The sequence below is a fragment of the Aspergillus udagawae genome (genome assembly GCF_001078395.1).
Source record: "Aspergillus udagawae IFM 46973 DNA, scaffold_8, whole genome shotgun sequence".
Lineage (NCBI taxonomy): Eukaryota > Fungi > Ascomycota > Eurotiomycetes > Eurotiales > Aspergillaceae > Aspergillus > Aspergillus udagawae.
The window spans coordinates 1,783,866-1,808,152 of NW_025091271.1; the positions used below are offsets into that span (position 1 = coordinate 1,783,866).

Below are 24,287 nucleotides of genomic sequence, written 5' to 3' on the forward strand. Positions count from 1 at the left end.
CTTTACATAACATCGGATAAATTGTCACCCACGACCAAAGAGGGGCCTGGATTAATGCAGTGGACCTCTGCTTCATTTATTCATTCGTTACGTAGCAGGATAGATTTAATATAAATAAGACTTCGTCTTGAAACAGTTTTGTAGCTGTTAAATCTTCAGATACAACCATCCCCAGAAGCAGTGATTCTGTGATGAGAGTTCCATGATCGATAGAAGTCGCATATAATAGGTATCCAATAATCAATTTCCCCATTGGCTTCAAACAAGTTCAACAGATTGAATCATCGCGAATCTCAGTTACCCCTGTTTCGACTACTCTCCCACTTCACGATCATCCTTCCAGAATACAAACTGAACAAGCGACCACTTCATAGAGGCCTGTCGGATAGACTTGCCCCAGAAAAATAGTGGGATGAAGAAGAGTAGACAGCCGCCTGAGATGCCCGCCATAGCGCCATAGGCAGCAATATAGCCGGACTCATTGATCCACGGATTGGTATAGAAGGAAAGCAGGAATCCAAAGCAAGCTGCGGCTGTTAGCGGAGAAAATAACCGCAATGGAGGTAAAGAACACTCACACTTGAAAGCAAGCTGGGTGACCGTCACTTCACCGGCGACTGGACGGAAGGAGTCAATACAGTAGACGAAGGAGACATTCGTGCCCTGGGTGATGGCGAAAGACACTACATGACGATGTGTCAGCTGGGTGATTTGAACAAAAGAAATGACAGGATAAACATACACAAGCCCAAGCCAACGGTAGGGACCATCCAGTGCCAGCCATTGGCGATACCACATCCGTACAGCACCAGGGAAAGAGGCGCGGCGATCACACTTGGGATAATCGCGGGCAATCGCATCTCAGGCTCACGGATCCCTCCATTGCGCTTGGTAAAGTAATCCGCCACCCAGTCGGAAAACGGACCACCGGCGAATGTACCCAGGAAACAACCTATCATGCCAGCGATGAAACACAAACCAGACTGCCAGGCCTCAAAGCCGTAGGTTGTACTGAACGCCGAGGCGAAATTGGAGACAACAGCCACCAGGAACCCGATAGTCACCGACATGACGATGGTAGCCCAGAAGATAGGTGGGATGAGGATCAGCCCAAAGGGACGCACGAACATCCGCCAGAAGGACTCGTCGGTATAGGTCTCACTAGACCAGAAGCGCAGACTACGCAGGTAGCTCATCTTGGGAGGGATGGGAGGGACTGACGCGACTTCCAGGTTGTTGCTGTCAGACAGTTTTTGGATCTCGACGGTGCGTTCCACCAAGGGGTTTCCAACACGCCGGTAGGCAGTCTCTGGGAAAAAGAAGACGACCACAACGGTCAGAGCTCCGACTAGAGCGCATCCCACCCAGTAGATGGTCCGCCAGTCGTGCTTGATCGTGACCAGTCCCGAGATGATGATACCGAAGGCGACTCCGGCACTCAAGGCCGCGTTGTATATGCTGGTTAAACGGGCCGTCAGCTTCTTTGAGCGCCGAATCCACAGCAGGATAAGAACACTCACGCCATGCCATAACCTCGCTGGTGAAGGTAGAACACATCGGCAATGGTAACAGGCGCCAGGCACTCGCCGGCACCCGCCCCGATACCTAGGATCGTCCGGGTCGTGATCTCGCCTGCATACGTCTTTGCCAAACCGGCTCCAAGTATCATGAAGAAGTAGAGAATGAAAGCAGAGATGTAGACTGGCCGCCGGCCGTATTTGTTAAGCAGCGGCACCCAGAAGAGACACGAGACGCCCTGCATCAGAGCGCTGTTGTTAAAAAAGTACGCGGCCCGACTGATCCAGTCACTCATCGTTGTGTTTCCCCCATCCTTGAAGTCCGTCGCAATTGCAATCATTGCGACTGTAGGACCGGCAGCCATGAAATTACACATGACCATGGCTAGGGAGACGAGAATGGCGATATAGATCTTGTAGGCAGTCGACCAGCGAAGGGGATCATTGGGGTCTAGTGAGGGAGCTGGAGTCAAGATAATCTCGTTGGTGTGCTCATGGCGCAGGCGAACATGGCCGAGGTTGCGTAGATGAAATGGGCCGCGAGACTGACTGTCCTCGACATGCTCGATCGTCTCCGTCGTCTTGAGGCTAGTATCGGCCATGGTAAATAGTGATATAAACAAGAAGGAGGATAGCTGACGAGGGAAGAACCTGGAGGTTGGAACGGGATTAATACCAGCCTAGGGGTTTTCAGGGAAAGGAAGTAAACAATGAAGAGACGTGGACCCTCCTAAGCCAATTCACCGGGCCGGCGATGGTTGTCGGCGCCCCTCAAAGCGGAGAGGCGAACGTGAGCAAACAGTGTTGGCTTGCAGCGCCTTTTGTGCGAATAAGCTTTAGTCTGTGCAAATGTCGGGGAGGGGGACAATCCGGGGGTGGCGTCCGGGGAAGTGGGGGAGACATCGGAATACCGCTTGGACAAATCCGAACTGTTTCCCGTGCACCGAAACAGATGATCCGAGTGATTTAATTCAAGCTAGGACGGACTGCTCCTGGAGAGTCCGTTTGTTTTAGACTTGGTGGGACATAGTGTCAGGGAGAATATACACCCGGCCAGTAATATGAGGTGATTCGTGGGGTAAGGGATATCCACAAAATGACTCCATGAGAAAGGGCTGGAACGGTCTGTCCTCTCTACGGAACAATTATTCTTGGGCTTATTGGAGGGAAATGAGAATCGAAAAGTGCGAGCAGGTTGATTTGCTTCTGAACTAGTAGCAAATAGTACTTCCGTGATGATGTATCTGTTGAGGCTAAAGATTGACTATCAAGGAATGACTAGTTAATTAGATTGATAGAGTCTGATATTATCAAGTTTTTGACTAGCAGCGATTTGCAAGTATCTTTTTCACCAACACCTCCTTACCAAGACCACATACATCCGCACCCGCATAGCATTTCTAGTGAGAACGAGGCTTGAGATGTCCACCTCCGGGCAGGCCGACGGTCTTGGACTTGAGCCACGCCTTGGAAGCGGCAGATGGATTGTAGTAGATGTTATAGCCCCTGGAACGGATGTTCTCGTTGTTTGCATCGGCATTAGTAAAGTTCTGGACACTGACATCCCGAGTCAGAGTCCAGGTGGAGGTCTCATCAAGAGAGACGGCAAAAATGGCGGCTCCTTTGCCTGCAGTGTAGGCAGAACCTGTCCAACTGGAGTGGTCCGTGAGGCTCCAAGAGATTGAGCTACCATTGTATGCGACAATGTCACCCTCCAGGGCGGACTCCGCCACAGAGACAGTAACCTCAGCAGGCTGAATGGAGGAGTTCTCCTCCGAGCCGGCAAAGTACTGGAATGCCTGAGTCACTTGGGAGGAATTGGCAATGACAAGGATACCTGAGGCTGGGTTCAACTCCGTGGCTACGAGAGTGGCTGTGGCAATGATGTTGCCAAACCACAAGGCAGCCATGTCCTTCTTCAGAGTTGTGAGCCGAGAATTCTCAAAAGAGATCGAGGCCCCGCTGCGCCTCTGCGAAGACGAAAACATGACGGTTCCTGCTAATAAATCAGCAGTCAGATCGACGTTTTTGAAGACCGCCTTTTGCGCTCCGTCGCTGAAAAGCGTAGGTGCCTTCTCGGCCAGTCCAACGACGTCGGTACCGTAGATCTCACCGAGGGCGTAGAAGATGGCACTGCCAATACCCGCCGTGTGAGCAACCGAGTCGCTGACATAGAGATAGCCAGCTGGGCTGTCGCCGGAAAAGGAGGAGCAGCGATTGCCGCCAGAGGAGTGGCGCACATTCGACGCGTAGATGGTGCCATTTCCTGCTGCGTAGAGACCGTGAGAGACAGGCCCAGAGCTGTAGAGATCCGTGTTGCTCACATGTACAGTTGTCCCAGTGCCATAGGCGAAAATATTGGCCGCACCATTGTGCACAGTAATGTTGCTGTTCTCGATGTATGCAGTGGATGAATTTGCAACGTTGATGGCCGCGTTGACGCCAAAGAAACTCGCCTGGTTGAGCCAGGTGCAGTATCCCTCCTTGATAACCTCCACATGAGACAGATTAACATTAGCACCATGCGTGGCAACGAGCACACTCGTATCGTTGGCATTAACCGCCAAGGTCTTGTGGTCCAGTTCCGCATCCTTGTCAGCATAATGGTAAGGACCGGTGATGTTATAGCTCAAAGACATGGGGCCTCCATTATCAGTAGTGTAGTCTGCCATGATAGCATTGTCTTTGACGTCCCTGGGCAGATCGGCGAAGTCGCTGGGATCAACAATGGAAACCGACCCCAGCACAAGAGAGGTGAAAGCAAACAAAAAAAGAGACTGCATGGCCATTTTGTCAGCACAGCTTGCGAGGCGAACAGGTTTCTTGAGGTCTTGTAGTCTGAGTTGCTGACGTTTTGTCTGTATGTACACAAGCCCAATTTATATGATTCTCTGCCGTTTCCTTGACGGGGCCAAGCATACAAATTCATCGTAGGATCAGCATCGTCCACAATATTCCTCGTTGGGAAATTGTATACGTGCAAATAACATGGGGTAAGTGGAGCCGTAGCGTCATGTCCTTTCTGCTCAAGTTTGATTGAGATGGCGGTCCCGATTAGGAGGAAAACGAAGCTATAATGAGATCGATATTGAGGGACGCGTGGCCTGCAACTCATTGTGTATATTAACTGCTTTGGGCCAGTGCGCCTAGTGATAACTATTGAATTCTATTATGATCGCCAGTCAAGAAGTAGAATAGAGACTCCATTTTATCTCAACATCCTAGAAGAGCAGTGGTCATTCAGGTGAAAGAAACCAGCTATGATAGGACGTAAACTCGTTCTTCGACAAATACGCCGCGCAGTGATCCATTTCTAACACAACTTTTTGAGAAACAATATGTTGTGATATCTAATGTCGAATTCAATATTGAGATCATAAAGACATTTAACATATTCTTCCTATCAGCTACAATGACGGTAGTAAAATAACGCGGCATAGGTATCTATTCAATTGGCCTCATTCCCGAAACATCGGGCACTCCGTCTCCCTCCACCACCCTGGCGCTTACGATCTCATATACCGGCAGCTCTGCCAGTCGCGAAATAACATGATGTAGTGTAGGCAGTTGCTCCCAGTCCAGCGGGTCGATTTGGAAACTGGCCTTGGAGGAGGTCCATACCTTGCGTGGATTGGGGGTGGGCAAAGCCTCCGAGAAGGGATCAAAGGCCGCGTACTCTTCAGCCGCCTTGTTCTTGTTCAATCGACCGGTCTGTGGGAGATATTTGTAAACCATGATCCCATCATCAGCTTCTCCACTGAATCCTCCGGGGGTCGACGCTGGGTCAACTTCGACCAGATCTTCAAGTAGGAAATGGCCCCAGAGAGCGCCCTGCCACCCTGTACGAATCCGATACGATTTTGCCCGGCGGTAGATGTCCACCGAAGTATACAACTTGGGAGCGCCCAGTTCTTCTCTCCCCGACACGATGGGGTCGGTCATTGACTCAAAGAGGATGGGCAGGTAGGAGCCCCGAATGACTGTGCCGTCCTTCTTGACGTACTCGACACCATGGACATACAAACCGATGTGAGAATATCCTGAGCCACCCAACCACTCCATCTTGTTCAAGGTGGTCTGCGAGAAGGAGGCATATGCCACCGTATCAGGAGCGCTGAATCGCCAGCCACGGCGGCCCGGGGGAAAGAGGTTCTGTAGTACAGTACGTGAGGTCTTGAACTTGATTGAGGCAGTCGTGAAGGTCGATTTGGTGCCATCGCGGGGGACGCCCAAGTGGTTCTGGCGCGGACCGGGCATAGGACCAAAGGCGAGGGGCATGCGCCAGTAGGGATTGGGGATGCGTTTCCACGTCCACTCGCGGAGTCTCTGCGTCGAATTATCCCACTCGTCGTGGCCAAAATTGTAGTTGGTAAAGCCGTACACTAAGGCAGTCAGTGTGCTGTTCTTGACGAATGAAAGCGGAACACTTACTGTCAGCGGTTTCCTGTCCATCGACACGATCACGACCGGCCAACCGAGAGTATTGCTGTATGCGGGTAGCGCGTTCATGGCGAATCTCATCGTACAACTGAAGACGCTCTGGTATTTCCTCGACGGACGTTCCCAGCGGCAGCACTACAGCCAGGCAAGCAGCATCTTCTATTGCAACCCCTGCTCCCTGCCCTTGATGTGGGAGGAAGGGGTGGGCGGCGTCGCCTAGCAGAGCCAAACGCCCCTCATACCAACGGGGAATCTCCTCCATATCTAGCAGCTTCCAAACCCGAACACTCTGTGGATCCGCCATGCTCAGCAGCTTTAGCACCGCAGGGTCAAACGAAGAGAAGATCTGGAGCATCTTCTGTAGATTGCCTGACTGGCCCCAGCTCTCGTCTGCCTCTTCCGCCGACTCCTCTTCCGGGTGAATCAACACGAAATTCAGCACAGCGTTGTGCGACGTGGGATAAAGTACAATCCGCCGATCAGCGCCGTACCAGATGGACAGCTCTCCCAGACGCTCGACTAGAGCAGCAGTCTCAGGATCATGCAGCGCTGCTTGCTTGGATACAAGGAAGCGAAAGGCGCTTTTGCCGCAGCAGGAAGCCTAAACATTTCCACCTGGAATTGCGCTGCGAGTGATGGAGTGAACTCCGTCAGCTCCAACCACCAGATCACCCTGGAACTCGGTTCCGTCTTCAAGTGTGATGGTGGCTGTTGCTGGGTCGACCTGTACCACCCGACTGGCGGTTCGGAATGGGATAGCCTCGCGGTCCGCATCAGCGCTCATGGCTGCCCTTTTAAGTTGGTTATGCAAATCAATGCGGTGAGCTAGGAGCCATTGCTGAAAGCGGTTAAATTGCTGCCTTCAAGACTACTTAGGGGTGGTACTCACATGCTGCCATCTCTTGTTTTGCTCGGTAAGATCCATAGCTCGTTCAATGCGGCCCAGAGAGGTATATTCAACAAGCTAAAGGGTTAGGTTTAGTCTGCCAAATCTCGATCAATAGCATAAAGCGTACCCTCTCCATCAAGTTCGCGCCACACTGCTGCGCATCGATACCCAATCGCTTCAGGATTCCATTGGCATTAGGGGCAAGATGAAGTGCTGCGCCGGTTTCGACGGCCAGCCGAGATTGCTCGAAGATCTGCAATGGTCAACCGTCGTTTACTGTCACAGGCGGATCGGATAGCACACTTGGACATCATGGCCTTGCTTACGAAGAGCAATTGCAGCAGTCAACCCACCGATTCCACCTCCTACTACTAATACCTTCAAAGGAGATGGGCTGGCTGTCTGCTTTGTCGCGACTGTTCCGTTAATAGCTGCCATTGTGTGAGATATTGACTGTAAGTAGAAGAAACACAATGGGTACTAGGTAGCGCACCGCAATGATTACAGCAATTGAGAATCTTTTGTACGAGCAACGATCATTTCTATTCAAATTACTAAAAAAACAATACCAGGTGGGGTAAGCCTTTCGGCTTCCTCTCGCGACTCTTGTCGGCAAGCAGATACTTCGGGACCACCGGGTGAAGAGGTGGAGGGGCTGTCGTCCGTCCGAGCTCACCACGTATGCATGATCACATCGTTTAGCAGTCCAGAGAGAATGTGATCATCTAAAATTCCCACAGAGTCAGTAAACTAACTGGTTGAATTCCTTGGGGAGGCACGATAGTGTGAGATCTCTGGGACCTTAAACAAGCAGCTGCCACTAATGAGAGAATTATATACGGCCACATCACGGCTGTTTAAAGACACGTTGAAAAGATACTTCTCAAACAGTGGTATCGTATCCCAATCTGTCTACCAAGCAAATTGACTTGTAGAGTCGAGTTTAAGTTTATATTCGAGATCATCCTAGGGCCGGCAGGTTTATGGATAGTATTCTCGTGAACAAAGTGTCGGAAGATGAGTGTCTCTATAGAATTATGGCATCCACGTCCTTGGTGCAATTCCCCGTTATGAGGATATACAAGTCTATTTTGAAAATTAAAGTATGGTCAACAACCTATACAGAAGCCTAAGCTATATAGAATCATGTAATCATGTACACGGAAGCTTCACCAAGCATTGACTCGGAAATGCGAAATAGACATAATTCAGTTTGGACATAGATTACTCTACTTATACTCTACCTATCTCTCTGAATCCATTCAAACTGATCACCGAGATAGTTGTAAGCCCGAAGATCGCCAGACCGTGCATGACCCTCGAAGTTCTCAGCGCGTGCTGCTCTTCCACACAGCCGTCCCAATTCTCCGCTTGCCTTGCGGCTGGTGACTTCTTGATATGTCACAGTGCGAAGATACTTTCCCACCCACAGACCTCCCGTATATCTCGCGGCTTTCTTGGTGGGAAGGACGTGGTTGGTGCCAATGACCTAACTCGATCAGCTTGCAATATCTCCTACTTTACTCAAGGGCATACCTTATCGCCGTAGGAGACACAAGTCTTCTCTCCAAGGAATAAAGCACCGTAGGCATTCATTTTCTTGAGGGCTTCCCGTGGCTCTTTGGTGAGGATCTGGACATGCTCGCTGGCATACTCATCCGCCAGTGTCCAAGCTTCGTCAATCGAGTCAACGACGATTACCTCGCCGAACCGTTCCCACGAGGTACCCGCTAGTTCAGCGGTCGACAAGTTCTTCAACAGCTCGGTAATAATGCGCATCGATTCGCGGCCAACGGCCTCGGACGTGGTGATGATCACCGCGGGCGAATCAGGCCCATGCTCAGCCTGCGAGAGAATGTCCGTTGCCACCGTAAACGGATCGGCCGTCTCATCAGCCACAATAAAAATCTCCGTCGGTCCCGCAAAAAGATCAATCCCAATTTCGCCAAACAACTGCCTCTTCGCCTCGGCGACAAAGGCGTTGCCGGGCCCCGCGATGAAATCCACCTTGGCCATGGTCTCGGTGCCCAGTGCCATGGCCGCAATGGCTTGCACTCCTCCAAGCAGATAGATTTCGTCTGCACCAGCGAGATGCATGGCTGCGATGGTGGCGTGAGGGATCTTGCCTGCGATAGGAGGAGTACAGCCAATGACCCTGGGGACGCCGGCGACCTTGGCTGTGAGAATGGCCATATGGGCGGAGGCAAGGAGGGGATATCGCCCGCCCGGGATGTAGCTGTTGTTGTCAGTCTAGACTGCATGTTTGGTCTTTTTCGGAAGTGCCTACGCTCCAACTGTCTGGATAGGCAGATTTTTCTGTCCAAGAGACACGCCCTTCCTTTGTCAGTACAGCTTAAAAGGCACCAATAGTCAGACTTACTGGCTGGATTTCGTACTCAAAATCTTTGATCGAGTCGCGTTGCGCTTGTGCAAAGGCCCGCACATTCCTCTGGACCTGCTTAATATCCTCGATCGTCTGTGCAGAGCAGGCCGCAATGGATGCCTCAATATCTTCTCGGGAGAGCTTGAACGAGGAAGGCGACCATTTGTCAAACTTCTCCGAGTACGTGCGCACTGCTGCGTCTCCATTGGCGCGAATGTTGTCGATCACACCCTTGACAATGGTGCTAACGTCGGCTTGGGGCGCTGTCGAGTTGGACGCGGTATCTGCGCGACTCTTGAGGTGACGTCTTGCCATTGTGCTGTTGAGTCCCGTCTATGGTAGAGCAAAGATTGCAGGTCAGAAGTTGTGTATTTCATTAATTCAGCTGTCCATGGTTAGAGTACATAGAGCTGTAGGGTTGTTATGCATTGCCATCATCTCCCTTCGGCTCCCGAGCACGCGTCGGCCACAACTCCGAGAGTCCAGCCTGACTGCAAACCTGGAGAACTACGAGAGGTCTTGCTGGGAGTACCGGGAGAGCACCCTCGGGTCATTTATTTGGGGCTATTGTCTCAGTCCTCTTCCAACTCGTTGAGCCTTCATCTCAGCCTCCTCACTAAGAACCGCCAAACTTGCACTACTACGACTTCACCAAAGGTCGCTTTGATTACCGGCGCCTCCAGAGGCGTCGGCGCAGCAATTGCCCGATGCCTGGCCGAGGAGGGCATGAACATCGTTATCAATTACAATTCCGATCCAGCTGCGGCGGAACGAGTACTGCAGGAGATGAGAGCTTCGAATCAAGCCAAGGGACCTGGTGCAAATGTCTCTCACTATGCAGCAATCCAGGCGAATCTAGCCGACCGAAGCGGCATTCAGCAGCTCGTGCAGCAAACCATTCAGGCAATGGGCCGGTTAGACGTGGTAGTTTCCAATGTCGGCTGGACGCGAATGACCAATTTTATGACTCTGGACCATGTGAGGTTCGCTGGCAGCTCACCACGTGACAAATTGTAACAGCGGCTCACAGCCTAGTCAAAGGCCCTTTGCTGACTAGGAGCCCCCTTAAGCAGTCAACCTCTGGTCCGCTTACATAGGCCTTCTAGATAGCCTAGATTATCTAGCTAGAGAAGTAGTGTAGCCTTAGTAGGGAGTAGCGTACCTAGCTAAACCTATAAGGTAATCCTAATAGGTACACACAGGGTTTGCAGCTACACTAGTAGATTAGGATCCTAGGACTGGCATGGTTAGATACAGCATAATAAGATAAACTAATAATACCTATATCATCCATGCTTAATGGCTCGGGCTGCAGTGCAGGTCCGATGCTGGTGCAGGAATTTTTTGTTTGGGGTGGGGGGTGCGCAAGGTGAGTCCCCACTGGGACCGTGAGAGCGTGCTCGTAGTGAATTAACTCCACTAATCGTTAATATTTTCTAGTAATAGGACCATTATTTAGATTACTCTCTTTAAGCCCTATCAAATGGTGTAGGTTTCATTAAGATCAGCCATGGTTGTGGTGTTGACCTGAACCCATGACTCCCTATATAGAGTAGACGACGGTGGTGTAAACAGGAAGAGATCTCTCCTATAATTTGCCACTGAAATCCCCATCCACTTGATGTCACTACGTTATCTGACCAGAATGGAGGTTTTGCAATAGTAGCTGCAAAAGTTTCGTCGATTTGCGTGAGGTCAAATGGTCGGCCATGGATATATGCTATAGTCGTTTTCCAAGATTTCTCTCCAAGGATATGTCGCTGATAGTGTTGTGAGACCGGTCAGTTATTCGGGACTTCCCTCACCAAAAGATAAAAGGTCACATTGCATCTTCTCAGCTATTTCAGAATCCAATTCTCAGAGGAGTATGTTGGTGCCGTCCATGGGAAAGTGGGGATCATATGAATCAATAATGCCAGACATATTTCTGCTTCAGAGACAATTCAACTAGTTAGGCCCGTTGGACCCTCTGATTGGTGAGGTGGCGCTACATTTTAAGATTCACGAGTCGTGAGCATTGAGGTATCCATGGTCAAGGCCTGCTCCAAATGGGATTGGTACAGGATCAACAACCCTCCCGATCATGCGATATGATATCACACCTCCCCTGAATCAGTCAGTCATATGATTTGTGGTTCCAAAACAAAGCCCTAACCAGCAGACCAACGCCATAGCTTATTTTCTCAAAAAAAAAAAAAAAAAAAAAAAATATTTAATAATAATAATAATAATTCTGCATCCTATACAAGAATAAATCAATCTTGCGCTGTTGGCAGGATTTCTTCATTTTGGAATATACTTCGAGGGAATGTTGATAAGCGAAATTGAGTAGGTGCATGACGGTCTGGAAAGATCGACTGGCAAAGGGCACAACCAGCATTAACACTCCGTCGCACACGAAACTGTCTGGCACAGCAGGAAGTGAGTTAAACCAAAAAAAGAAAAAAAATATCTAATTAAATTGTAGGAATTAGAAAGAAGGCAATGTACCGGAACTGGAAGGGTTTCCTTCCCCATTCACCAATAAGATGGGAGAAGCATTGAATCTGTCTTGTAACTCTGTCCTTGCCACCTCTGTATATCCAGTTACATTTGCCTCCAAAACTATAAAAAAGACGTGATGGACGTAGCCCTGAGTTTTACTGCACTTTCACTGCAGCGTTCAAAGCTAACTGCCCGAGACTGAAGGCCCAAGTCACAATCCTCCTGTGGCAAATTGATCCACATTGTTCACCATCCATAACAGTATCAACAATGTCCCAGAGCCTCGTCCTGCAACCTCCTCACTTCGAGGATCGCAACAAAGCTATCGTCCTCGAAGAGCTCCTGGGCCGTTTTGTGAAGGATATGGACCTTCCGCTTGACAATTTCAGGCCACCGATACCAGTTTCAATTGGCAAAATCATCGCACCGTACAAGTTAGAGTCAGACCCAGTCAGCTTCAGGCAATATTGTCAGATGAAGGCTGAAGCGCAGATGCACGGAAAGATGACAAACGCGCTGCAATTTGCCCACAAAAACACCCATGGTACCTATGTCGACCTTGAGCTGACTCAAGCAACTACACTTAATCTTCACAGCGTTGAAGACGCATTCAGAGCACTAGCGACCTACGGCAAGACATGGTTCGAAGGCGTGGAGCAGATGTGGAAGGACAACAATTATAAGCTATACTGGATTGTTGGAATTACTATTGTCCATGGTGGCAAGATTGAGAGCAATAAGGACCATGGCCGGGAGACCAATGTCGGAACAAAGGGACTAGGAAAAGCTGCAGCTAATGCAGCTTTGGCCAGCCAATGCTTACCTACAGTGGTTGATAGCGAGGCAGTAGATCTGCGGTATCGGTACGCGAAGAAAGGCGAAGGAAGCTCACGGGGTCAAGTTGAGTTCAAAGGCCGCTGCCTCTACTCGTTGCGATACTACGAAATCGGCACAAAGGGATTTCTGATATGGAAGCCAAACCCAAAACATCGTGTTCGCTTCCAGCCTCACACTCCTGTTAGTTATTACATGCTGTCTAATCCCGCCCTTCACGAAGAGGGTGACGCTACACCAGAAATGCACTTTGATGAGGAAGGGCTGAAAGAAGACTTAAAGCGCGTTCGTGGCCTTGTGATTCAACAGCCTATGGCAGGTCAAGCCAAGGAGCGCGCTGGTGAAGAGACTAACAGCGAGCCGATGAGAATAGCAATGAGTGAGATATGCGTGACGGAGGGTAGGATTCAGCAACAGGTCACTGTCATAGAAGCTGTGATTGGGGTAACTCTCCTTATGCTGGCGATATGGATAATTTGGAAGGTTCGGGGTATGTCTTTAAGCCTTCGCGTGGTCACAAGTTTCATAATTGGCTATGCTCTAAGGAAATATTCTTCACATGTACGCAGAAGGGAGGGTTTAGGCTGCTGTTATAGTGAAAACAGTGCTGGTCAGCCCCAGCTCTATCCACACGTCAGCAGAAACCCAGGGAAGTAGAGCAATCTTGATCTTTCATAGACCAATCACCACGGAAAACATCACAGAAATATGAAATTAAAATCCCGCCTGATGGTGCTAAGGTATTACTTGCATTGTTACAATCAGAAAAGAATTAGATAGCGCCCTTTATGTTCCCAGGCAGATTGGCGGGTAATTTTGAATGTACTTCCCCCTTGCCAGTTAGTTATGTAACTATGGATCCAGCTTTCAACAGAATACACCACATTTGAACCAGTTGCTGAAGATGGAAGGAGGAAGCAAGGTGGGATATGGCCCTAAAGATTGCCTAAGACAGTCTTAGAGGTCAAAAATAGCCTTATCTATATACTGGCCTCAATAATATTAATGCTAGGCAGAGTACTGAGTCATCTAAATCACTAAACATGGAAGCCCCGGCTGTGTATCTATATTGGGTTGTGAATGAAATGATACATAAGAGATATTAGAAAACAGATAAGAGAGGAGCATGCAAGCAGAGAGGGCAGCCAGACTATAGCTACTTAGGAATTAACTTTTGTTTACATGTAGTGCAAGTCATCCCATACTGGTGTTCATAGGCTACTTGATTAGCTAAGAGGGAAAATTGCAGAAAGGACTGCACTAGGGGATCAGAGCTGTAATTACACAAAAATACATGAAGTTGAAGGAGTTGAAGCCTACCAGCACGCCCCATCCATTCCACTTCTTGTGTTCCTGACCAATCTGCAACATGATACGGAGGAAGGCGGGAGTGTTAGGCTAATGTATATTATCACTATCACAGAGATTCCTGGTATTATTACCTCCACTTGTCAGAGGAGTAAATATGATTCCAGTACAATATATCATGAGATAGGAACATTCTACTAGACATGATCTTGTGCTGCTGGCCAATGAAGATAGTTAGTCAACATTATAGATCATGGATTCTGGATGAATGCAGAGGGTCACAACAATCTAGGCTCCCTATTATCCTTTCAGCTAAATTCACATAGCCCTTTCTAAGCCTACCAGAATTTTACTTGGCCTCTCGCGGTAAGGCAGGCGTATACAGGCTTGCCATGAAATCAAAATTTACCAATATGTAAGGGATCTTAAGTGTAATCTAGTTCCAGCTGAGGGTGGACTATACATATATACATAGCCTTCTTATAGACATGTAGAGAGAGCAATAAACTCATTAAGCAGATAGATGAGGCTAGAGAGACAGAGGGGTTTGTAAAAGTGAGACTATACAGCACAACAACAGCAGTAACAATCTTTTGTTTATTTAATAGAGGTAATACATGAGGAAAGTGCTAGGCATAATAGGGGGTGAGGCACCATGCGAGTTCTTAGAGCAGCTGCAGCGAGCGATGGGGAAATGGGCATTATATTGAGGGGAGAAAGAGGACGTGATATGTATGAGGGTGGGAGGGATAGGCCTATATAGCGGTGAGGGATGAGGTGGTGAGGGCGGCATTTCCACATTCGGGAACGCTGTTTCCTGAAGCGGCGGCCCTAAAGATAAATTATTAACTTATTAAGATAAACAACCTCATTTTATAAAAAAAATAGATTTTCCCGGAGAGTTATGCACGACAGGTTATTGCAATTGACCAACGGGTTATGGATGAGGGCCCTGACCTTCAACCCGTTTGCAGGTTTTGGCGAGATCTCAATGTAATCATGTTGCAGAAATTTTGAAGTGGCTCGTCGCAGGTTACAAAAGAGCCATACTCTGTACACAGCTGAAGAAGCCCCTCAAATAAGTACAATCCTTCTTGCACTCATACGATATAGGGACTGGTTCAGGTTTCATAGGTCTTTACTTATCTGCGACTGTGTATCAGTCAAACAGCGCTATGGATACACACACCACGTTATCATCCCTTGACCTGCACCGTCCTCATGCGTCCCCTTCTAGGCACCCTCCATGTCCAACCCTATCGACTGCTCCAAGAACTTCGGGTTCAGCACCAACGGTATATGTGACCTCAGTTTCCACCGTGACGGATATTACGACAGTGTATACAAAGGATACTATGGTTCCTTTGACTTCTGTAAACTATGATTACTTTGTAATCGGAGCAGCAGCTGAGACTCATTCACAGATAGATCTTGTTGTGAACGGCTCGACCACAACCGCCACGTTGGAAGATGGTGCCGTTGCCTTCACTGTTCACCAACATCCAGAACACACTTGGTGCAAATTAGATAACCGGTCAATGATCCTAGTTCCATCGGTGAGCAAAATTACTTTTGACTAAAAAGTGAGTTAAATTAGAAGCTAATCTGGTCCTAGATAGTGCTAGGATCCTGTCTACTGCTTTCTGGCGTTGTAGTATGCGTTTTCGTTCTCTGGGGATATTTTGGGCTTGAGGCCAAGGATGGGTGGAAATTGGGGAGATATATAACCGTGGTATTTTCAGTGCTTTTCGCCATCTGTGGTGCTATACTTACAGGTTTATCAATAAACGACCCTGATGCCTGCGTCAACTTACAGGAAGCCGGCATTATTGGAACTGTCTATACAGGTGTAGGCATCATGTTGGCTGCTCTTGGCAGCATTCCTATCGAAGGCAATGCTTGACGGTTTTATCTGGGTTTTATCTGTTCTAATTATTTAGTAGGTAACTTTTTAACTCTCCTTTTTTCTATCCTGACTGGGATAGCTAATTCAGGTAGAGAAGGGGGTTAAGTGTTGATGATTGATCGAGCAGGCTGGCTATCAGATTTTTCGTTTGATATGGAATTATTACGCTTATTAGCTGCAACGTCTAGCAGTAAATAACATAAACAGCACTGTCAAGCTATATGTGATTATGAGATTACTGTTACGGGTCAATTGAATTTCAATCAGTTCCAACAGACAAAACTATTGAAGTTAGAGAGAAAAGAAGAAATGATTCAGGAACGGGAAGAAGCGCTCCGATAACCTAGCCCTGATTCTTCCATTGCCTTGTTTGCACGGCCCAACTTCCCTCCGGATTTTCCAAGCTCTGTCCACTGCTCCGAGGCCTTTCGTAGTACGCGGGTATCCATTCGTCACAATCACTCTCGTCTCAGAAACGGGTCCCTCAAAGGTACATGCACCGCACCCTGACTTTAACTGTGCCAATGTAGGATGATTTATACTGCATAAGGCAATTGTTGGATAACGATGAAAAAAATTTTCATCTGTTCGCCTAACGACCCGGAGGCAGTTCGTACGATAGATGGATAGTTACTCCATAAACAACTATCCGGGGTTCCACAGGCTTCAATTTCAATTTCCAATTCAAGGCAACCCTGAACGAGACCCCGACTCCACGACTGGGGTCTAATTCATTATCCCAAGGGAGCAAAATACTTTCCAGGCGTTGGGTATCGTCGAACACGAGATCCTCGACTTCTCGTTTAGCATCCCAAGAGTGCCAACTGACTTGCGAGTCACCATCATCGTTAAGGTGGGGATGCTCAATTCCCACCTCGGACTTTCTCCCTGCACATATTTTAAAGTCCGAAACAGTAGCCTCTTTACCCGCTAGGTGGATAGTAAGGCTTTGAATAGTCATATTCTCGACCATAGGAACTGTGAGTGGTACGTGGACCCAATCACTCACTAGCTTTCGATGCAACCGAGTGATCTCTGATCCTCTAGACGAGTATCTGATGGAGAACTTGCCGTCTTGTATCCTTGCAACATTACCGTGCACGTGTATGTTTACATCTGCCATGACTGAACTTTTTTCGTCTAGCGGTAAGTTAGAACTGATGTCCAATGCGGTTTGTTAAAGTTTAATAAAGAGCTTTTGTTGAATACCTTTGTTGCAAGATTGGTTTACTGTACACAATCATGCACGCGAATGTTTTGGGATATTTAACAAGTAATAATAAACAAAGCTAAGCTCTTTAATATATTAAGGCGTAACAATATGCGTGTCAGCCCTTAGCAGTACTCAAAGGCAAAAGTGGAAATACGAACCTTGCATATGTAAGTTAACCAGGTAGATCATGGGGTTTGAAGGAGAAATACTATGGAGGCCTAAGATACTTATCCTACTAATCTGGCACCTATATTAATAGTCCGAACTTGCTTATCCTCTTGCCCAGTAGAGTAGTACGAAATGACTAAAAGAATAGAAATAACGTAATTCCCAACGTCAGACACCCCTAGCGAGCCGGACATCTCTGTATTCCATATAGAATAGCACTCTTCAAGGCTAACCTATCTCAACCACGTCCATATATGCTATAATATAAGTAAGATATTTAGACTATGTATAGATTAAAGTATCTGAATACTCTTTCATAAGGCCCTAAAATACTACTCCTCTCTCTTAATGTCTGAAAAGTTATATCACCAAAAATACAGCTATAATTTGTGTTACCTGAGTATTCACATTATACTAGGAGGCTGTGGCTTATAACTTTGCATAACTATACTAGTACCTCCTACCTAAACTTGGACCCTATAGTTCGATGCTTGGTTGCTGAGATATCAAAGCCTTGATGTGTGCCATTTTGTTGGAATACAGAGGTGGGAATTACATTAGTATCCGACAAATGTGACACCCTTAACTAGGAAGTGGCAAATATGTGTTTGCGTAATATACATTAATATCCGCAACCGGAAAGTGAATGACTTTTACCTGGCGATCAAGGGGCTACCTTAGAATCCTCACATGGAAATTCATAATTTAATTTTCATGGAATTTTGAGATAGAGAGATCATATGACCATTTTTATAGCGACCTGGACTGCGTAAATGATTCGACCATTAGGGAAAACACACCTAGAACTAAACACACCACAACATCACAGCAGCTTCCTCTTTTCACAACTAGTAGACAGGAGCCTTCAGCGGACACGTCGGTGAATAGTATTCACCGCTATCCAAAACACGATCACGGCAGCTCTACGGGACGGCTGGCAGTCAACAGATGTCATCCTTGCGGGAGACTTCAATCGCCATCACCCAATATGGGGCGGTAACCACATCCAACCGCGGTTCATCAAACAGGCAAGCAACCCGATCACCTTCTTCCAAGCCAATGGCCTACACAGCAGCCTCCCTCCGGGGATGGCGACATACTGGGCTCTGAACAATCAGGGAGAGGAACTCCACTATTAACCAGATGGTGACGAACCGACCAGACCTACTCATCATATGTCATCTCTGCCATGATAACTATAGGTCAGACCACTGTGCCACATACTCGGAATGGACCCTCCAAGCTCAGTGTAAGTCCGCCACCAAGGCAAGGAAAGCCTTTCGACCAGATGTCAAGAGCCATTTCCAGTCCTTCCGGGTTTGTCAAGAGCATTTAGAGCGGAGTGAGGGGTTATTCATTGCTACAGCGAGTGTTGCGGGGTTGAAGCCTAGTGGGAGTTCATTGGTATGTATCACTTAAACTCATGCTCACTTAAATTCATGTTTGAACGAGTTTCGTAAATGGTGGTCTGACAATGCTAGCCATATGCTGTGACCAAAGCGGCTCTTATCCATCTCGTCAAGAGTTTGGCCATCATTGCAGCCCCGAAGATCAGAGTCAACTCGGTCTCGCCAGGGGTTTTGCTGACAGTGAATGACTCGCTCGACCTTTAGAGCGGTACCTAACAGACCGAACTAGGACTGGTGTCTTCAATTCCCAGAGGAGAAGCTCAATGCCGTGAGAGAACAGAACTTGCTTAAACGATTTGCAACTCCGGAGGTATGTCCCTAATACATAGTGATAGCACTATTGACTCATAGAAATGATAGGACGTTGCCGAACAAGTCAGAGTATTTGCTACTTCAAAATCCATGACGGGGGTAAATGCAGTAATAGACGCAGGCTTTTCGGTTTGAGCCCTCTTTATGAATTGAATTCACATATCAGGTTAGAAAGTAATCAATTTTTATACAAGATATGTCTGCTGCGTGTGATTCATTCATACATTCATATTCATCTTGTCATATCCCTCTACCGCCAGATAGTCCTGCACCGACGTCAGATTTTATTTGCTGGCATATCGCAACTTCTCGAGAAGATGGACCAAGTTATCCACCAGTGGCGGGGTCTGTGTGGAAGTTTCAAGGTGGTGATTCTGCTGCATGACTTTGATCATCGTCTCCAGAACTGCCTGGGGACCACCGACAAAAACTGTCTCTTCTGCATGACCAAGGCCCTGCAGGACTGGTATTCCGCGTTGCAGAGTGATAAAACGCTGTATATCCTCACTCTCTAGCCCATCTAGCCAGATTTTGTGCTGCAGTGCTGGACCCGCCAGCTGCTGACCATGATTATCCATGCTATGGCAGAATACCACACCGTAGGCCCATAAAGTTAGACTAGCATGATATAGCGCAATCGCCATGAAATCGCGTAGAGCTTGCAACGGAAGAGCTTTGATACCTCGAACGACCTGGCCCGCATGCCATATGGCGTGTCGGGAATGTTCGCTCTTGAACCAGTCACTAAGAGCAGGTTGGTCCCAGGCGCGGCTAGCATCGTCCGAGGTAGCCAATGTCTCAACCTCCTCCAGTGACGTGTACGTGTGCATCACGATAAAGTGCAGCTGCACCGGGACTTCGTCGCGGTATCCCATTCGAAAACATTCAAGTATCCTGCTAAGCTGTCCATGCCGAGCGGCCATGAGCAGATCATTATCCCTGTAGCGGCTGTATCCGTTCAGAAGAGAGCTTAGCTGGCGGTACTCCCATACGAGGCCCCATATACAGTGCATGACGGTGCCACAGGCAAGACGGATGTCCGCAACCCGACGACTGGTTCCAGAAGATCTAAATTCGCCACGCACTCGCTGAGCGTGCGAATTCGACCTGTAGAGGGCAGAGGAGATGAATGATAGGTTTCCATCCATTGAGACGCGGAATTCGCTTCCCAGAGATACGACGGGGCAGGTAGAGGAGGGCCCATTTCGGTATAGGTAATCAACGGGCCGGTGAAGAGAGCCATGGACACTTGAGCTTCCAGTCGAAACAAGCGGTACACAAGCCTCTTGTATGCTTCTTTGTACGCCCAGGCACGCCATGTATCTTCCAAGCTCTGACCAGACTCTTCCAACCGCGCTGGCAGGGGCGGATAGGCTGAGTGGTGAAAGTTGCCGCCGCGACGAGCCATGGTCAGCAGAGGTTGGCGGAAGGCCTCTGAGATCTCGATTTTTCGGCTATTGCCACTCCAAAGACCAATTTCTAGGTATAGCAAGTATGCTTGATGTAGGTGAAGGTCACGGATGGTAGTGTTGTTCCCCTCAAACACCGAAGGCAGCTGCAACCGGACGACTTCCTGCATGGCAAATCCTAGTTTGCGTAGCGATGGATCCGGTGTCAAGACGGCCCCAGCTGCTTCCATGGCGAGAAGCAGCTCTGGACACACCTGTTGGGGGCAAAAGGTGCCCCGATGGATCCAAGAGCTTGCGGTAGAGAATGGGGCGGTCAGGTAATATCGGATCAAGCTGTCGAGAAGCTGGACCGACGGAAAGGATGACAGAACCGCCGAGATAGGCTGTTTAATCTGGCTGAGAACAATGCCCAGGATCTTATCACGAGAGTGAAGATCGAGACTCTGGTCCGTTGTCGATTGGTTGTTTACGTCTTCTAGACTCTGGGGAGTCAGGGTGGATGCGCCAGTCGCTTCATTGGGTAGTAACAGGTTTTCGTGTTCGCAATAGCCATGATCTTGAGGAGCCGGAACGAAGCGCCATCGCAGTCGCTGCATAGACCGTGCGCCTCGGGGATTGCTCTGTATCGGTGTTTCGCGGGTCTCGTAGGGCGAACCAGACAGGGACAGACTTGGTGCTTGCTCGTCGAACTCGAACGGGACGTGGCTATTGTATGATTCGAGGAAGCCGAGATCAACCACACTGAGGTCGAGATCGGTCTGCAGGCCAAAGGTGATCGATCCCCGACGTGTCCGTACCCCACTGGACGCGTCTGTAAACAATACACTTGTGAACTCACCCTGAGCCCTGGTGGAACGTAATCCGGTGGCATATGGCTGTTTCTATCCAAGTTGATCGACTGCGAAGGGTCCGACTCTTGTGAGGCTGGGATCTCCATTGGAGGAGTGATGAGTGACTGGGATCCCGCAGATGGTAGTGTATTTGTTTCTCCTCCCCTTCTCTCTGAGTTATGGTTGCTGTTTACTTCCGCACCACCCGGACTGTCCGGGTTGGCAAAGCGAACTTGAACGCCTTCAGTGGACTTGGAAGGAACCACACACGCAATATTTCGCCTGCGGCATCGGGCGCAGGGCTTTTCTTCATCGCATTTAAGGTGATCTTCTGCACACGCACTGCATGCTTCAGAAGCCCGGATGATGGGATTCGCGCTGCCAGTGCGAGGACGCTTCTTGAGGGCCTGCTTGCTCCCTGTGATCATATGCAGAGCAGAATGCCGTCGCAGCAGATCACTAGAGTCACCATTAATTGGAGCGATAAGGTACGATGGCGAGGGGAACAGCACCTTCTGCCAAAACGCTTACTACACACAGAGCATTGGTGAGGCTTTTCCTGGGTGTCTGCAATAGACTGTCAGCGAAACCAACTGACAATAGCGAAGTCAACTGGAAGCCGCAGTGACCTACGCGAAAGAACATGGCGGCGCAGATGGTCGATCCGCGAGTAAGACTGAGAGCATGTTCCGCACTGATACAGGCTTCGATGCACCAAGTTGCCTTCTGGCACCAAATCTGGCTGTGACTGTAGTGTGATCATGGCGCCTAACGCAGCTCCGAACGCGGAGAGCGATGGGTGGGACGATGAGAAAGCATATTATTACCATATATCAAGGGTATACCTACTCTTGGGATTACTCACCTCTGCCGAACTTTGACTTTTCCCCCACATCAAATAGTGGGGATTGACTTGTAATAATCAGTCACTATGAGTCTAGACTTGACACAACAAAGAAAACCCCGCAATTCCTGAGAAGAAAGTCTGGGGAACACAACCGTATTCTCCACATGATATCCGATCAGTATTTCTTGCTCACGACAAAACACTGCGGAGTACTGAAGCCGCCCAGAAAGTATGATGCCCTGGTGATCATCGTTAATAATTCACCAAAGCACCCACCGGGAAGGTCACGACCAGCTGGCCGCGTCGATCCACGACCTCCTCAAACTGATAGTCATGGCTGCCCAGGAACGCCCAGGTGCGGGAGACGCACGTAAAGCAGTTAAGCTACTGCCAGAAACACAGCGCAAGGGAACGGAACCAGTTCCAGCATCAAAGGGCCTTGTGGGCAGTCCCTTTGGCGCTGGAACTGGTGCATATGCCACCATATCAGGAGCGCTGAAGGTGGAACGTGGGTGCATAGAGCAGGGATGCTTAGTATACCACTATGCCACCTTACGTTGAGTTATCATGGCCTTACAGGATTTGCACAGTGGTCCCAGTTTGATTGCAGTGTTCAGTCAAGTAGCTAGCTATTGTGGCCAGCTGTGGAGCTAAGCTAGGCTTACAAGGGATTATCTTTATCTATCTAGATATTAAGGTTAGGGCATTCCAGATAGGAGTTTAGAGTCTGCTATAGGATTCCAATTATATACTCCTACTTCCTATCTAGATAGACCCCTAGCAGATGCTTCTAATCCATATATAAGAAGGAAATAGCCCATATAAGGAAGCACAGGAACTATTTATAGTACTATATATACTACTACTCCATCTCTAGCTGCAGCTATCCTTAGGGTTATTTCTATATATACTAACCAGGCATTCAGCAGCCAAAGTCCTCCTAGATTAATATATAGGTCCACTCTAGCATCACACAGGCCTGGTTAAGGACCCAGTCCATCCCCTAACAGATGAGGATATGAATATGGTTATATTAGTGCTGCATTTCCAGCTCTTCCATAGTGGTAGGTACGCATCTACCACTACCACCCTACTATGCCTATAGCACAGGCAGGATCTATAGGGTATCCAGGGTCCTTATAGTATAGACCAGACTGGTCGTGGGTTGGGTTTGGGTTGATCCGCATGGGGTCTAATCCAACCAATGGGTTTTGGGTCAATCTATGGCATCTATAATCCGTTTCTAGAATTATCCCATATACTCTCGATAGTCGCTGTCTTCAGGGTTTATTGCCTGCGGGCTGGTAATTTCATGGTAACAGCCCTTGCAAGAACAAATAGAAGCAGAATGGTTCTTAGTTTTCTCAAAGCTGTAGGTGCCAAAAATTAAATATGTATTTTCGATGGGTTATGTTTTTAGATATTGCGAGGGAGAAATAGTATCTTAGGACCTTGTGAAAAGAGTACTAGTTAACAAAAATACATCATAGTTTTAAAACCTGATACTACCTGCATTGCGGTTGCGGTTAGCAAATAGAAACCGAACCCACAAGTTTGTGGTTTTGGTTTTGGTTTTCTGTGGTCTTTTGACTCATTGCTATTCTTGCCGCAGCCTAGATGAGACCATCACAGCTGTTGAATGTATTGCTGGTGATATCCTGCGAACGGACCCATTCTTCATCTTTAAACGTAGCGGCGTCTTTAAGGAGTGTTGGTTTAGCGAGAGGGAGGGTTTGCCACTGCTCACGATTATGGCAACCTCACCGAGCTGGATCACCGATATTAGCATTTTTATTATCTCAATCAGGTGATGGATATTCGTACGAAGGGAGGGTAGAATCATACTGGCACAGCGTTCGCGAAACAGCCCTTGAAACACATTCAATAACCAGGGTTCTTACAGACTAAAATTGATAGTGAGTCTGTCTTCCAGAATCCCGCAGGTGCTGGCGGCTGACACCAAATCTCAATCATTCCCTAAAATGCCCGGGCAACAGGACGTATGCTGTGAGCCTCATGCAGAATTTGCGCCCTATCAAGGTGTGGACGCCATGAGACGGCATGGGATATCAACCTCCGTGTGCGCGAGTATGCACCCTTGGTGGGACCTAGGGTAATTTTGTGTATTACCATCCCGAAGAGTACTTCGTCATGTGCGACAAACTTCTCAAAGCCACACTCTAGAAGGCCGCCTGGGTAACCTGTACTAATAGACGGAACATCATGTGCAGCTGCCATACCACAAATATTCAAACCAGAGGACTCATGGAACGGAGGGCTTCCCTCATCAACGTCAAGGTAGGAGTATGTTGAGGTGACCAAGTATGCTGCATCACAT

At 48.4% G+C, this 24,287-nt stretch overlaps 7 protein-coding genes across 7 annotated transcripts; 2 read left to right on the forward strand and 5 right to left on the reverse strand.

Moving 5' to 3' along the window:
* Window positions 1-312: 312 nt before the first annotated feature.
* Window positions 313-2,119, reverse strand: Aud_010097 (putative MFS transporter; the record flags this gene model as incomplete). Its single annotated transcript, XM_043294940.1, has 4 exons — window positions 313-527; window positions 579-683; window positions 743-1,458; window positions 1,521-2,119. The coding sequence occupies 4 exons, from the start codon at window positions 2,117-2,119 to the stop codon at window positions 313-315; spliced, it is 1,635 nt and encodes a 544-aa protein (XP_043150875.1).
* Window positions 2,120-2,917: 798 nt separating this feature from the next.
* Aud_010098 (uncharacterized protein) lies at window positions 2,918-4,306 on the reverse strand (the record flags this gene model as incomplete). The annotated part of the gene is made up of 1 exon (XM_043294941.1): window positions 2,918-4,306. The coding sequence occupies one exon, from the start codon at window positions 4,304-4,306 to the stop codon at window positions 2,918-2,920; it is 1,389 nt and encodes a 462-aa protein (XP_043150876.1).
* A 655-nt stretch (window positions 4,307-4,961) lies between these two features.
* Window positions 4,962-7,284, reverse strand: Aud_010099 (putative salicylate hydroxylase; the record flags this gene model as incomplete). The annotated part of the gene is made up of 6 exons (XM_043294942.1): window positions 4,962-5,899; window positions 5,949-6,513; window positions 6,565-6,795; window positions 6,847-6,921; window positions 6,974-7,099; window positions 7,150-7,284. The coding sequence occupies 6 exons, from the start codon at window positions 7,282-7,284 to the stop codon at window positions 4,962-4,964; spliced, it is 2,070 nt and encodes a 689-aa protein (XP_043150877.1).
* An 802-nt stretch (window positions 7,285-8,086) lies between these two features.
* On the reverse strand, window positions 8,087-9,544 carry Aud_010100 (histidinol dehydrogenase family protein; the record flags this gene model as incomplete). Its single annotated transcript, XM_043294943.1, has 4 exons — window positions 8,087-8,335; window positions 8,383-9,082; window positions 9,134-9,180; window positions 9,227-9,544. 4 exons carry the CDS (start codon window positions 9,542-9,544, stop codon window positions 8,087-8,089), a joined length of 1,314 nt encoding a protein of 437 aa, XP_043150878.1.
* A 108-nt stretch (window positions 9,545-9,652) lies between these two features.
* Window positions 9,653-10,246, forward strand: Aud_010101 (uncharacterized protein; the record flags this gene model as incomplete). Its single annotated transcript, XM_043294944.1, has 1 exon — window positions 9,653-10,246. One exon carries the CDS (start codon window positions 9,653-9,655, stop codon window positions 10,244-10,246), a length of 594 nt encoding a protein of 197 aa, XP_043150879.1.
* Window positions 10,247-11,983: 1,737 nt separating this feature from the next.
* On the forward strand, window positions 11,984-13,130 carry Aud_010102 (uncharacterized protein; the record flags this gene model as incomplete). Its single annotated transcript, XM_043294945.1, has 2 exons — window positions 11,984-13,037; window positions 13,117-13,130. The coding sequence occupies 2 exons, from the start codon at window positions 11,984-11,986 to the stop codon at window positions 13,128-13,130; spliced, it is 1,068 nt and encodes a 355-aa protein (XP_043150880.1).
* Window positions 13,131-19,147: 6,017 nt separating this feature from the next.
* Window positions 19,148-21,865, reverse strand: Aud_010103 (C6 transcription factor RegA; the record flags this gene model as incomplete). The annotated part of the gene is made up of 5 exons (XM_043294946.1): window positions 19,148-19,916; window positions 19,949-21,030; window positions 21,111-21,561; window positions 21,615-21,669; window positions 21,736-21,865. 5 exons carry the CDS (start codon window positions 21,863-21,865, stop codon window positions 19,148-19,150), a joined length of 2,487 nt encoding a protein of 828 aa, XP_043150881.1.
* Between the last annotated feature and the right edge of the window lie 2,422 nt (window positions 21,866-24,287).